The sequence below is a fragment of the Drosophila willistoni genome, unplaced genomic scaffold, assembly GCF_018902025.1.
Source record: "Drosophila willistoni isolate 14030-0811.24 unplaced genomic scaffold, UCI_dwil_1.1 Seg531, whole genome shotgun sequence".
NCBI classification, from domain to species: Eukaryota; Metazoa; Arthropoda; class Insecta; order Diptera; family Drosophilidae; genus Drosophila; species Drosophila willistoni.
In genome coordinates, this window is record NW_025814459.1 from 1,301,090 (window position 1) to 1,316,908 (window position 15,819).

The 15,819-nt window shown below is 40.1% G+C and overlaps 1 protein-coding gene across 3 annotated transcripts in view; it reads left to right on the forward strand.

The window, feature by feature from the left end:
* LOC6653298 (prolyl endopeptidase) overlaps positions 1 to 15,819 on the forward strand; it is a 140,890-nt gene that overhangs the window by 61,408 nt on the left and 63,663 nt on the right. For 2 of the 3 annotated variants that reach the window (XM_023181496.2, XM_002075638.4), the window contains exons 4-5: positions 14,767 to 14,926; positions 15,017 to 15,136. In XM_023181496.2, coding sequence (XP_023037264.1) covers positions 14,767 to 14,926; positions 15,017 to 15,136 — 280 coding nt within the window. The remainder of the gene's footprint in view (positions 1 to 14,766; positions 14,927 to 15,016; positions 15,137 to 15,819) is intronic. The other variant, XM_023181497.2, reaches the window with a different exon arrangement.

A 15,819-nucleotide genomic window follows, 5' to 3' on the forward strand; every position in this document is an offset into this window, starting at 1 on the left:
TACACTTATGCCAACGTTTTTTCCAATCCTCGAAACATACCAAATAGTTCCTTACCGTTATAGCCATCAGCGACCTTTTCGATTCAGCTTTTATCTCCTCAATCGACTCGAAACGCGTTCGCCAGAGTGGTCTCTTGAGTTTTGCGACTAGCCAGTTTCACGGTCGTATGCATAAACTCAAGTCTCATCTCAGAATCTTGCGACAGGAAAATTATTGGTTGGGAGGGCTTAGACGCGAAGCTGTAATAACATTCTCATAGCTTCCCTATTTGTGTGATTCTAATATAATCTCTTTCCCTATCCTTCTAGTTCATTACTAATTAGTAATTGTGTATTAATCGTGGTCTAGGGACTTTGTTTTATCTTATGTAGCATGGGTGTATTGAGAAATGCTGCTCTAAAGAACCCCCTCCAAAGATTGTTTGCTAGCCGACAACCAGAAGTCCCACCAGAACCAAACTCTTGATATATTAAGACCGTATGTGTTGGCTTCGGCCTGACTTGTGGTGCTCTTGCCCTTCGTGACATCTCATGAATATGGACTGCGAAAGAGACTACCTGTGTAGGCCGATCCTGACCTCCTCTTGGATCAAATAAGATGCTTTGACTAAGGTGGGATGCACATGATCTGGATTCATTCCGGTTTGTATAACTGACTCCAACAAAGACCATGCAATTTTATATACTTGCAAATAATGCACCGATTCCATTGAAAGCTATATGATATATTCAATCGATCCTGATCAAATTAGGCACAGTCATTGATAGCAATATTAAACTGCGAAATATATAATTATTATAAAAAGAGTCAAAAGAATTACTGATCATCCCTTGGTATAGGTGTTTTTAATACCATTTGGATGACGACAAGCGTTCTTCGGCGATTACTCTTTGTTTGGCTACAGATAGGTGGACTTTTTAATTAGCGGACGTTGACGATACTATGCGCAGTACGTTCAAGTGGCCCCTACGGATAACTGCCCACCTCCCACCCGACCGACCGAGGGGTGCAGCCGGCACGAATCGCGTGGACAAATACGCAATGGAAAAAACAGACAAACAAATAATACTATAGCTATTTATGAACTAAATAGAAAGGGATAGATGTTTTAAGTATATTAATAGAAGGCTCTGAGCATATTACAGGGAACATTTATTGTCACCCATCGAAGTCGGTCGTGTTTTTTTTGCGCTCTCGCTCAACTAATTTTTTCCGTTTTTTCATATACTTAATTTATATTAAATTAAATTATCTAAACCAATTTTTATCATTGCTATATTGATCGCGAAGTTAAAAGTTAAATTTACATTTTTATACCCTTGCAGAGGGCATACACACACAGACGCAACGCCAAGGACTGCAAAATCTGATAAATCAATTTATTTAAATAATGTCTGTCTGTTGCAAATATAATTGCAATAATCCCAGCAAGAAAAAATCGTTCACTCGTTGCAGAGAACGGACGTGTTCTTTTTGCGCTTATCAAATTCTATTTTTTTCTCGCGATTAAATTGTTTTCTATAACTTTTAAACTCATTATCGGTTTAATAATAATTTCAGCATCCGGATTTTATTCTCATTTCGCGAATTCTTGCAGTCGCTTTTCTAGTTGTGAAGGCTTACTCTGCACATTAACCCTTGTGTCAGAACTGGTCAGTATATTTTATACACAGATTTTTTACCTTTAGAATTTTTATTTTTTTGTATTTCCTCTTTTAAGGGGGGTTTCTACCTTGTTGGGCCGAAAAGGCGTTTTGTAGTAAGAATTTTTTTTTTTAGAAAAGTATAATAGATCAAGGAATGAAATTTTCCACAGTTGTTGAGAAAACTTTATTCTATGTATTAAATTTTTTTTCGGCGATCCGTGAATTGGGGGAGGTGGGGGGAATTTTCCAAAGGCATCCCCATTTCGTCCTTATGGAAGTCCTACCGTTCGCAAATGAAGTCTGAACCCGAAAATAATTTTTCTTAATCTAGACATTTTTCCGCAGCGCTGGTAGTAGGATTGGGAAAAAAGGATAAAAAATGAACAAGTTATGAGCTTTTTTAGAAAAAAATTTATTTTTTGCCTATTTTTCGTTACTAATTAATTTTTTAAATTAACAATTTCCAATATTTTGGTCTACTACCAGCGCTGAACAATATTCTAAAGAACATGTGTAAAAAATTTCATAGCGATTGGTTAATTTTTGTGCCCTGTAGGACTTCCATGAGATCCAAAAATGTAGTTTTAAGAAAAATACGTTTGAAAATTTGCGCTCCAGCACAAAGCGCTTGACACCACTCAACTTAACGGCCGACAACTTTCGTAATTTTACAGATTTCAACTTAAAATTTGTACACAGTATTCTTGAAACATTTACCTATCCAAAAAGGCAATAAAAAAAAAAATCGAAATTTTTTATAACACAAGGTAGAAACCCCCTTAATTAAATTAAACTTTTTGATAAAATGGTTGTCTGCTCAAAAAATAATTGCATAGTTGCCACTAATGCGGTTGACTCCCATGATTATATTCTTTGTTGGTTGTGTGACAATGCGGTTCACGTTAAGTGTGCAGGTTACACAGGCAGAATCAAGGAGTCAATTGCTAAAGGACCGGTCTCATGCACCGTCCACTCCTAATGTACAGCAATTGATATCGTTTAAGAGCCCGGTTGTGATCGCTATTAGTAAGGAATTACCTGTATCACATGTGAATGATCTCGTAAAAACGATGCCTATTGTAGTGTCCGACATGTCCGAGCAATTACCCATTCCAATCGAAATTGCCGATAGTTCTAAAAGTATCGAGGGCACCGTAAACAAGTTGACTGCTGCAATTTGTGACTTGTCCAACGTTGCTGCTGTGGCTGACGCTTCGGGACCGCGGCCTCTCGTTGGCATACCACCAAAGAAATATATATTTGTTTCTAGGCTAGACCCTGTTGTCATATCTGATGATGTAATAGCCTATATTCGGAAGAAAGTTAACGTCTCGACTATTGCGGTGGAGAAGTTTAAATTTTCTTATTCTCGGGACATTTCGCCCTTTAAAATTAGTGTTTCTGCCAATATCTTCGACACCATATGTCGAGAAGATTTTTGGCCGAAATATATAATAGTTAAGGAATATACTGAAAAAAAGAAAAATCGGCAACCGATTCGCTTGCCTACAACAACAACTAATACTATTCCTGCCACATCAGCATCTTCTGGTGTGTCAAAAAACTAGCTTCGACCCTCAACCTGGGTTACCAGATCGTTAGAGGACTGAAATCTAAACTTCCTAATCTCTATGTAGATAGTTTTCTTTTGGGCATAACATTCTAGCTTTTACAGAGACGTGGCTAAAACCTGATATTGCTGATGCATCGGTTTTTTCATCAAACTTTTCTATATTCAAACGTGACCGGATTTCTTGCGTAGGCGGTGGCGTTCTGATAGCTGTTGATGCTGCTCTGTTCATTCACTTGTTTTTTTTTTTAACGTTTAATATATATTTGTTGAATCTACTCTTAAATTAGAGCCTAACAACAAGTTTAAGATATTTTTCTTAGACTAGTACTTAAGATAAATCCTAGGGATATTGCAGGCGGCCCTAATCACTTGTTATTGGGTAGGTCTGTCATTTCTTTTAAGACGAGTTCTGTTATTAGTTCGCGTAAGGGAATTGGCAAGAGCATTTGGGTGTGCATCCAGTTTCGCAGAATACTTTAGTTGTTGAGTACCTATTTCAGATTTTACGCTAGGTATATTTAGATCATTTTGAATGTTGTCGTTTCGTATATACCACGGGTCCCCCGTGATTGATCTTAAAATCTTCGACTGCGCTTTTTGTATAATATCGACATTGCTGGTACCTGCATTTCCCCATAGTACGGCTCCGTAAGTCCAGATGGGTTTCAGTAAGGAGTTGTATAGGAGGACTTTATACTCCAGACGTAGAGGGGACCGAGCATTGATGATCCAATGTAGGCTACTCGCTTTCAGTTTAAGCTGTGACTTTTTGCTTCGATGTGCTTGCGCCAAGTTAGTCTTCTGTCTAGGTGGATGCCAAGGTAAGTTACATCCACGGCTTTAGGAACTGGTACGTTGTTTAGCATTAGAGCTGGACAGTTTCTTCTGTTAAGTTTGCTATGTTGTTATGTTTGCATTTCTGCTCGTTGACCCGGATACGCCAGGTTGCTAGCCATTCCTCTACCACCTTAAGGTGTTCCTCTAGTTTTGCAGAGGCATTTGGATCTGCTAAGGATTGCCGTGTCATCGGCAAAAGTGGACGTTGTAAGTCCTAAACTCGTTGGTAGGTCTGCAGTGTACAGCAGGTAGAGCAATGGGCCGAGTACACTGCCTTGCGGTACACCAGCTTTGATTTCAAAATCACCGGAGACGGAGCCATTACATCTTACAGCGAATTTCCTATTGTAAAGGTAAGATTCCATGAGTTTGTGTGTGTACTGTGGCAGTTTTTGCCGGATTTTGAACATCAGACCCTCCAGCCAAACTCTATCGAAAGCCTGGGCAACGTCGAGGAAGACAGCCGCACAGTATTCTTTTAGTTCGAATGCTGTTCGTATTTCGGATGTTATGCGATTGACTTGTTCAATTGTACCATGTTTTTCGCGGAAGCCAAACTGGTGTGAAGGGATTGTGTTCTCCGATGCCAGAAATGAGTTTAGGCGGATCTGCAGGACCTTTTCAAAAAGCTTCGAAAGACATGGCAGCAAACTAATTGGCCTATAGGATGATGGCTGGGTTTTGTCCTTTCCCACTTTAGGAATCATGATGATAGTGGACTTTTTCCATGTTCTTGGGAAGTAGCCAATTTTTATTATAGCGTTGAACAGTTTGCAGATATATTGTATTGCAATGATAGGGAGTTCTAGGATCATTTTCGGTGTGATTAGGTCATGGCCAGGGGCTTTTTTCGGCTTTATGTGGTTTTTAATAACTGCAGTGATCTCGTCCGATTGGAGTTCCGAGTACTCACTATCCGTTAATGTGTTCGAAGGGGGAAGTACAGATGAGTTTGATGTTGGATTTGGCTGGAAAACCATTTTAAGATGTGTGGCAAATACGGATGCCCTCTCTTCGTCACTGCGGGCCCATCCACCGGTTGGACTCCTTATCGGTGAAATTGTCTCTGTAGGAGCGCTTAAAGTTGGGTGGGCTTTCCACAGAGGATGTTTAGTGCTGGTTGGACTGAGCTTTTCTATGTATTTCCTTTGAGCCCAGCTTTCCTCTTGTCTTAACGCCTTGGAGAGGTTGCGATGAGCTTGCCTTAGGCGAAGTTTTGCTGCTGGTGATCGAGTAATCTGCCATTCTCTTCTTAGACGTCGTTTTTCCGTTACTAATTGTTTTATCCGCCGGTTCGTAGGCCTGTCAACAGGTTTGGTGTAAGAAGAGGCATGTGGAGTAGATACTCTTGCTGCAGCTCCCATCATCGACTCAAGTGCAGAGACGCACATATCAATGTCCTCTGCAGCATCCAGTTTCGGCGAACAGTCAATGTGGGCACTCATGTACATTTTAAATTTAAGCCAATTTGTTTTGTTGTTTGTAAGCCTATATGGGCGATCAAGTACTTGAGGTCTTGTTAATAATGTGAATAGCACTGGAGAGTGATCGGAAGTTAAATCTAGCAGTGTTTTCGCAGTGATCCGATTACGTGGAATCCTCTTGGTTACTGCGAAATCAATCAAGTCAGGCACTTTCTGTGGATCTGTGGGCCAATAAGTAGGCCTACCCGGTGAGACGCAATCCATCTTATTGAGAGGGTTGACTATTGTGTTGTACAACTGCTTTCCTTTAGGATTTACCAGGCGAGATCCCCAGTGCGTATGTTTGGCGTTATAGTCCCCTGCTGCAATGAAGCGATCTCCGAGTGTGTTAAAGAAATCGGTAAATTCCTTTTCAGAGATTGAGAAGCGTGGTGGGCAGTACAGGGCGACCAATGTAGTGTTGCCGCAGCTGGTTCGGACGGTTATAGCAGTTGCTTGTAGGTGCTGTGTTTCAAATCTGTTGGGGAACGAGTGTTTTATACGGTTTTTGATTAGGATACCGGTCCCGCCATGAGCTTTTCCGTCTGGATGGTTTGTTGCGTAGAAGGTATATTTTGGTATTTGAAAATTATTTTTTGATGTTAAATGTGTTTCCGAAATCAGCAAAACGTCGATTTCACTTGAGTCTAGGAATAGTTGCAGTTCATTTTTGTGCTTGGAGATGCCGTTAGCATTCCAAAGACATAGACGTAGGGAAGCCATTATTTATTCTCGATAAGCTTCTTGATAAGCAGGTTTTGATTCCGCATCAGTTCCTGCATACAGTTTTGCATGAACGTCATAAAAGTGGTCATGTTTTGATTGAGTGAGATCAATAGGGCCTCTAGTTTGCTGGCCACTTGGAGTTTGCTGGCCAAGCTCTGGTGCGCTAGGTTGCGGATTCTGTAGATGGCGGAGTGACGGGGTCTCTTTCGCGGGCTCCGTCTGTCCAGTTCGGAGCACACTAGCGAAGGATACACTAGGACTGGTTGTAGCAGTCATTTTGGATGATCTAGCAGCCTTGGCGAAGAAGACCTCCACTGTAGTTTTGGAGGCGTTGAAGGTGATTTTTGGTCCAGCTGGAGGTTTCCGCCCGTTTAGGTGTGATTTAAGATCCTTAAAGACAGGACATCCTCTGTAGTTGGCCGTGTGGTTCCCTCCACAGTTGCTGCATAGTCTTAGTGCGACGTTGTTTCTGTCCTTGGTGCAAATTCCATCTTCATGATGTTCGCCGCAGCCAACACACACTGACCTAAGATTGCAATTGTTAGAGGTGTGGTTGTATTCCTGGCAGTTTTTACACTGCGGTGGTTGGCGTCTCTTATGGGGCTCCTCTACGGTGATTCTTCTGTGCAATAGAAGCTGTAGGTTGTAGATCGGGTGCACTTCATTTGGCTTCGACCGCTTTGCATCTGGTTGGAGCTCGATTTTAAAGAGCGGCTGTGCGACTTTGTTCCTGTTGATGATGTTGACAACGGACTTGACCGCAAACCCTTTTTCGACCAACGCGTCTGCTATTTCTTGAGTAGGGACCGATGGCTCAATCCCCTTTAACACAACCTGGAGCCCTTTACTGCTTTTTAGTTGGTAGGTATAGAAGGTGGTGTCGCCGACCCCACCGAATGCTAACGTAAGCAATAACACCGAAAGTGCCAGCCACTCAGCAATTAACAGCAACTTACCGTGGAGAGAGCAGTGTGCTTCTCCATCAATATCGATAACTGGGTCACCGATTACACCAACCAGCACCGTCAGCTCGTTGACAGCAACCAGCACCGTCAGCTCGTTGACAGCAACTACTGCAACGTCTGCCGAAGTATTGACCTGCCTCAAGCCGTCAACGACAAGTCGCCCAGAGTCAGCCACAATAGTAAACCCAACGACTTCTGTCCAAACTGGAATGGACAGATATATTAAAATAACTAAGCGGAAGCTAAGCCCGCAAAAGAAAAAAAGTGGCAATACGCCGAAAATAACCAAACCAAATGAACGAGTAGCACCCCTTAGCGGGAATCGTTTTAAAATTCTTGCCGATCAGCAAGACGATCAAGCCGGCGCTGTAGATAAAGTTAAATCGGCTAGACCACCCCCTTTATACATCCGTGGAGCCAACTGCAGCGCCCTGATTTCAAAGCTAGGAGAAACAACATTAAAGAAATTATGTGTCAAACACAGACTGAGGACAATTTCCGCATCATCGAAAAGTACCTCCGTAATGCTAACATCAACTTCTATACCTACCAACTAAAAAGCAGTAAAGGGCTCCAGGTTGTGTTAAAGGGGATTGAGCCATCGGTCCCTACTCAAGAAATAGCAGACGCGTTGGTCGAAAAAGGGTTTGCGGTCAAGTCCGTTGTCAACATCATCAACAGGAACAAAGTCGCACAGCCGCTCTTTAAAATCGAGCTCCAACCAGATGCAAAGCGGTCGAAACCAAATGAATTGTACCCAATCTACAACCTTCAGCTTCTATTGCACAGAAGAATCACCGTAGAGGAGCCCCATAAGAGATACCACACCTCTAACAATTCCATTCTTAGGTCAGTGTGTGTTGGCTGCGGCGAACATCATAAAGATGGCATTTGCACCATTGAGTTTGTGAATTTTAAAGTAAATTTTAAATCTTTTAATGCTTTTATTACTTGTTTATATATTCCACCATCGTCAGACATTGTGGACTATTTAAATCATTTAGAGGCAATTCAGTTTGTCTCCTCTTTAGTTTCTAGTCAAGACATGCCCATAGTTTTTTGTGATTTTTATTTACTTGCTTTAGCATGGTCACTAACAGTAAATCTACCATGTTGCTGCCTTCTATGTCACATGACTTTATTGATGGCCTTCTAGGCTAATCTTTATCCCAAGTCAATCCTGTCTTAAATTCTGATGGAAAATCGTTAGATCTTATTTTTGTATTGGATTTTTCTTTTTGCGATGTTTTTAGGATCGAACCATTTGTTCTTCCCGAAGACAAATTTCATCCTACATTAAATTTAAAAACTTATCTGCCCTTGGTTTCACCAGTACTTGGTTTAAATGACTTTCCTTTAACTAGATGCTTAATAAGAATTATGAACAATGCTATAAGAATTATCTACAGCGGTATAAGCTTCAGTTTTCTTCTGACCCTAAACCATTTTATAATTTTGTTAATTCTAAACGTAAGACCTCTGTGCACCCATCTTTTCTGTCCTCTCAAAATAAAAAATCTAGCACTGATCAGGCATTTCCTTCCATTTTTCCAATTATTTGGAAGGAGTCGTATATTTTTCCTCTGCATAAAAATGGCAAAAAGTCCGAAGCTTCTAACTATAGGGGTAACTCAAAACTGTCCGCTATTCCGAAAGCTTTTGAGAAAATGATAACTTCTCAATTGCAACATTTTTGCAGCTCTATTATTTCGCCTTCCCAACATGGGTTTGTGAAACGTAGATCTACAACCACTAACCTTTTAGAATTTACCTCTATAATTATCAAGGAGTTCAAAAATGCTAAACAAACTGATGTCATATACACTGCCTTTAGCAAAGCCTTCGATTCTGATGGGTTTCCACATCTTCTCCTTTCTTGGGCTCGAGAACATTTAACAAATAGAAAACAGAAGCTACTTTTTACCATTCCTGTGACATCCGGTGTACCTCAAGGTAGTCATCTTGGCTAACTGCTTTTCACATTATTCATTAACGATCTTCCATACGTCATTGTTCATTAGCGTGTGCTTATGTGTGCTGACGATGTCAAGCTTTTGTCTTACTTATAAAGATACAGATTAATTTAGTCGGCTACAAGGTGATCTTAAAAACTTTCAATCCTGGTGCCAGTTTAATCTACTAAATCTTAACACTAACACCAAATGTAAGGTAATGACTTTTTTTCGTAACTCTCCTCAACTGGTCACTTATTTTCTAAACAATAGTCCTTTAGAACGTCTTAATAATATGAATGATTTGGGCGTACTTATGGACCATAAGTTAAATTTTAACACCCATATTTCCTCCACGGTCGCAGAGGCCATGAGTGTCCTGGGTTTCATTAAAAGATGGTCAAAAGAATTTGATGACCCCTATACAACTAAAGTTCTTTTTACTTCGCTTGTCCGTCCTATTTTAGAGTATGGATCTTGGATTTGGTCACCTCAATATGAGTCGCACCAGATTAGACTAGAATCCGTTCAAAAGCAGTTCTTGCTATTTGCTCTTCGTGGCTTAAGCTGGGATCGCAATGTCAATTTGCCTTCGTATTCTAGTAGACTTCTCTTGATTAACCTTCCGTCCCTAACTAACCGTAGAATTATGCTTAGTGTTATTTTTATGCACAAGCTCCTAATTGGTGATATCGACTCGCCAGAGTTACCTCAGGTAAATCTGTCGGTGCCATGTTGACGGAGTAGACATCCTATTATACCTTTAACCCTTAGTCGTTGTTCTTCCAACTATGTCATGCATGAACCTTTTACAGTCCTCTGCTCTGATTACAACCTTCTATTCCCTGTAATCGGCTCAGAGTTTTCTATTAATATGGTTAAAACATCTATCCTATCCCATTTAGTTAATAGATAGCTGTAGTATTATTTGTTTGTCTGTTTTTTCTATTGTGTATTTGTCCACGCGATTCATGCAGTGCGTTATACGGCTTACGGCGGAAACTTGGGCTCGCGCGTAACAGGCTTTGTCCTGGTGTCGTAGGGGCACTTGAACGTACTGCGCATAGTATCGACAAATTCGGGAATTAAACGCATAACTTGAACAGACGGATGAGTATGAGACATTCATGAAGAAAGCATGTTGTTCAGCTTCAAATGCATGCGTACTTAAGTCACTTACATTTTGACAACATCATAGAACAGTCGTATTTATTGTTATTTAAATAATAACACTCTAACCGAATATAAAATAAATACAGTCCACACATTTACAAACAACTAGCAAAGTATGTAAAACATTAAATACAAAAATAATACTCTCAGCTATGTTGGATGCTTTCGATGTTGATTTTTATTCAGATCTAAGAGATATTGTGTATTGTAAATATGCTAATTACATTACTAAAACAAGGGAAATTCAGAGCCACGGATTATACATATAAATTGCGTTAAAAACTTAAGGTTCCGTGATTTAGCGTAGTCTTCAAATTTTTTTTCTGGAACAAAAGTAAAAATGATATTGAATAGGGAATTTCATTTACTTAAAATCCCGATCTTCATTTGTTGAAACCAACGTGTTCTGTATATGAAATATTACAATCTATGAGACGACAATTTTCTGTAAAAATACTTATTTTAATGACCCACGTTTTCAGGGGTCGAAAATTGTTAATTGGCCACTTGACATCGTGCCGTTGTTATAGTATATCGTCTTTCCTACAGCGTGTGAATGCGTGTTTATTGAGGACTCGCCACTTATTTCTGTATGTTATTTAATTTTAGGTAATTTTAATATTTGAGCGGCCTCTTTATAAAATACTGTTCTGTGAACCACTGTCAATAAGGGGTTTTAGAGTTTTATATCCTCCATTTACTTTTTTATCTTGTATTTGGGCTGCGGCCAATTGGTTGAGCCTTTACACAAGTACTAACTCTCTCCTGTTTTTCTTCAAAATGTACAAGAGTATGGTGTCCTTTACTGCACAATGAACATACTAATTCATTAATGAACCCTTTATTGCTTGAATGCTTCAAGCATTTTGCGCAACGCTTTACTTTTTTCGTTTCAATAAGACAGTCCAGCCCTGTCGTTCGCAGCAAGCACAAGCGCTTTAACTTACGATATTCATATGTAACTCTGTATCACTTAATCAATAAACATTCTAAGTAGATATTTCAAACTGGCGACGAGGATGGGATGCTAATTATCATCCGAAATAAAACTTGGAATTTTTGACGCAAAACATCAAAAAATTGTCACGCACAAAAGCATACATATACGTTTACATATACATGCTGTGGTGAAATTTTGCAAACGTTTACACACACATTTGCATGGCAGAGTCGCTTGCTGGTGAATTTGGAGAGATTAGATTGGCCGGCGTTTTTGAGGAAAAGAAGGAAGTAATTGATTCTACGAGTGCTAAATATACTCAACGGAACCCAATTATGACGACAGTTGGAAGTTTGGAACCGTTTGATTTGGGACAGCCAAATAAATGGGGCTCATATTTGGAGCGATTTAAATTGTTCCTGCTTGCCAATGATGTCAAAGACGAGGGTCGCAAAAAAGCATCTTTCCTCACATTGGTCGGAGCACCAGTCTACGATCTTTTGACATCATTGGCGTTTCCAAACCAGGTCAGTACATTACCGTTAGACCAAATTGAGAAGATTCTAACTGATCATCTTTGTGCACGTCCATCGGAAATCGCGGCATTTTATCATTTTCACAAACGTGATCAACATCCGGATGAGACCAGCGGAAACTATCTGGCAGCGCTGCGGTCATTGGCAGTGAGTTGCAATTTTGGAGCAGCGTTGGACAGAATGCTGCGTGATCGTTTTGTATGCGGCATGAGGGATGAAGAATAATGAATCGTCGATCACGGTACAGATTAATGGTAAATCGTGTACTTTTGAAGTGGATTCTGGATCTGACGTAACTATAGTGACGTTGCGCACTTATGTCGTATCTGGCCAACAACCAAGCCAAAGGTTTACAAATACGATCCGGGGTTTAGTGACTACCAACACAACCCAATCCAGATACTAGAAGTTTTTGATGTATCAATTCATTACAACGGTCGTAATATTGATAATCTACCAGTCATCGTCACTAAAAGCGGTTGTAGCGACCTTCTGGTAGGCATCAGTATCAAGGGCATACATTCAGTGGGCAGTGACGTACAGATCGCAAGCATTCTGAATAAGTTCAAACACTTATTCTCAACAGAACTTGGATGTTACACTGGCCCGCCAGTCACATTAAACATCTCGCCGAGAAAACTCGTCTTTGTTGCAAACAATCAGTACACATAAGGGTGCATTCAAAGTTACTCGATTGCAATTCGGCATTTCATCTGCACCAGGCATTTTTCAAAGCTGTATTGAGAATATGGTACAGAATATTTCCGGAGTCTCATCATATTTTGATGGCATTGTAATAATGGGAAAAACGGAAACGGAATTGGCCACTAGATTACAGGAACTGTTTATACGTTTTAATAAAGCCGGACTGCGACTACGCAAGGACAAATGCCAATTCGGAGTACCATTCGTTGAGTTTTTAGGGTTCAAAATTGACTCAACTGGTATCCGACCATGTGCCGATAAAGTCTCGGCAATCAAAGACGCACCAGCACCTAAGGATAAAAAGCAGTTGCAGGCTTTCTTAGGACTACTAAATTTTAATCACTCATTTTTGCCACATAAAGCAACAGTGGCAGAACCCTTACATCGTCTTTTGGATAATAATGCATTTTGGAGGTGGGACAAACAGTGTGAGAAGTCTTTTTCTACACTTAAGGAACTCATTGGGTCAGACGACGTACTAGTGCATTACGATGGTTCATTGCCACTAGTTCTAGCTTGTGATGCGTCGCCATATGGACTCGGTGCAGTTTTAAGTCACAAAAGCCCAATGGGGCGGAGAAACCCATCGCTTTTTACTCCCGTACCTTATCCAAAGCTGAGCGAAATTATGCTCAGATTGATCGAGAAGCTTTTGCCTTGGTAGCTGGAGTAAAGAAGTTCCACAACTATGTCTATGGTCGCATATCAGACCCTATTGGCATCGACGATGTGCTTATGATCGAATTAGCAGCAACGACAATCGTAAGTGCTGAGTCGATTGCCGCTCAAACATCAAAGGACCCCTTATTGGCGAAGGTATCAAACTGGGTGTTAAGGGGATACCCTGATATGAAATTGGAGCAATCAGATAATGCTTATCTATACTATTGCCGTCGGGAACAGCTCTCTACAAATAAAGGATTTTTGATTTGGGTCAATCGCGCCGTAATTCCACCAAAATCCAGAGCAACAATTTTAGCTGCTCTACATGCCGCTCATCCAGGCATTGTAAAAATGAAGTCGTTAGCTATGTTTGGTGGCCAAACATTGACGCAGAGATTGAGCTCATTGTTAAGAAATGTACTTCATGCCAGCAGAATCGCAACGATGATTCAGAGGCACCGGTGCTTCATTGGGAGTCAGCCAAGCGGCCGTGGTCCCGTCTACACATCGACTTTGCAGGACCTTTTCAAGGAAAAACCTTTCTTCTGGTCGTTGATTCTTACTCAAAATCGCTAGAGGTTGCGGTTGTTAGCTCCACTTCTACAGCGGCTACAATCAAAGTTCTCAGGCAACTGTTCGCTACGCATGGGTTACCAAATCAGTTAGTGTCAGACAATGGCACAGCATTTACCTCCGAGGAGTTCAAGGCATTCCTCCACAACAATCTAATTCGACACATTAGATCAGCACCGTTTTACCCAGCAACAAACGGCCAAGCAGAGCGAATGGTGCAGACCACCAAAAACTACCTTAAACCAGAGGGCCGGGGCTAACTTCGACCGCGTCAAAGTTTGTATATCCTTGCAATTTTTTTGGGAACTCTTTCATTATCTATAGCCATCAAAGTGGGAAAAGCCACAATCCGCCATTTGACCTAGTTTCTGCCATCTTCATTCAAAATTCGAATCTAACATCGAGCGAAAAAGCGAACATCAGAGATGCAACTCCATTGTAGCCAAAAACTGCAAACTCGGCTAAAAAGCGAGGTTTAGTGTTAATAGACGTTATTTTTTATGTATTGTAGCGTTGCAAGTCTGTTCTTTTTTTGGCGGCTAGTTTGAAGTGTGCTTATTTTGGCGGTTAAGTTTGAACACTGTTTGGGTAAACCTAGGTGGGCATATGTAATCCAGATTATTATAGTAAATAGGGATTCCAGGGAGAAGAAAAATAACCCAGTCTTTATTCGTTGAATTCAAAATAGGAACTGATTTTATTTACAAATGTGTTGTGTCCACATACATACACAACTATACAAAAATTGTCTAGGAGGCGACAATTGTTATTAAAAATACTTATTCTAATGACCCACGTTTTTGGCAGTTGAATATTGCCGTTGTTACCATATATTGTTAAATGTTTTTTACAACGTGTGAATGCATTTTGTTGTGGTTTAAAGAAAACTTGACATTTTTCAATATGTTTTTCTGAATTTGCGAAGCCGATTCAGATGAATACAATGTTTTTTGTTAAACAGATACAAAGAAATTTTTATAGTCATACCATTATAAACAGATAAATTTTTTCAGCCAGTCTGTAGTATCTGATTGTGGCAATTATTTAATTATGGCTATTGTAAAGGACTGTCGAGATAACATTGTATACTACGCTGATTTAAAACCGGAAGTGGAGATAACATCAAAACTAACTGCCAAAACAATTGTTGGGAAATTTGAATCCGATTACAATGTAAGTATCTGAGTATTAAAAGAAAACAAAAAAGACGTTTTTGAATTGTACCTCGTAAATACGATAAAATTGTCTTCCCATTCATTTCAGTATATTACAAATGAAGGAACGACAATTTATTTTCGTACAAATAAAAATGCCCCAAACTATCGCGTCATAGCTATCGACTTAAAAAACCCAGATGAAACAAACTGGAAAACCGTAGTAAAGGTAAGATTCAAATGATTCCAGCCCATGGTTTTGCCACAATTTTTTTTTTTTTTTTTACGTTTAATATATATTTGTTGAATCTACTCTTAAATTAGAGCCTAACAACAAGTTTGAGATATTATTCTTAGTCTAGTACTTAAGATAAATCCTGGGGATATTGCAGGCGGCCCCAATCACTTGTTATTGGGTTGGTCTGTCAATTCTTTTAAGACGAGTTCTATTATTAGTTCGCGTAAGGGAATTGGCAAGAACATTTGGGTGTGCATCCATTTTCGCAGAATACTTTAGTTGTTGAGTACCTATTTCAGATTTTACGCTAGGTATATTTAGATCATTTTGAATGTTGTCGTTTCGTATATACCACGGGGCCCCCGTGATTGATCTTAAAATCTTCGACTACGCTCTTTGTATAATATCGACATTGCTGGTACTTGCATTTCCCCATAGTACGGCTCCGTAAGTCCAAATGGGTTTCAGTACGGAGTTGTATTGGAGGACTTTATACTCCAGACGTAGAGGGGACCGAGCATTGATGATCCAATGTAGGCTACTCGCTTTCAGTTTAAGCTGTGACTTTTTTGCTTCGATGTGCTTGTGCCAAGTTAGTCTTCTGTCTAGGTGGATGCCAAGGTAAGTGACATCCACGGCTTGTGGAACTGGTACGTTGTTTAGCATTAGAGCTG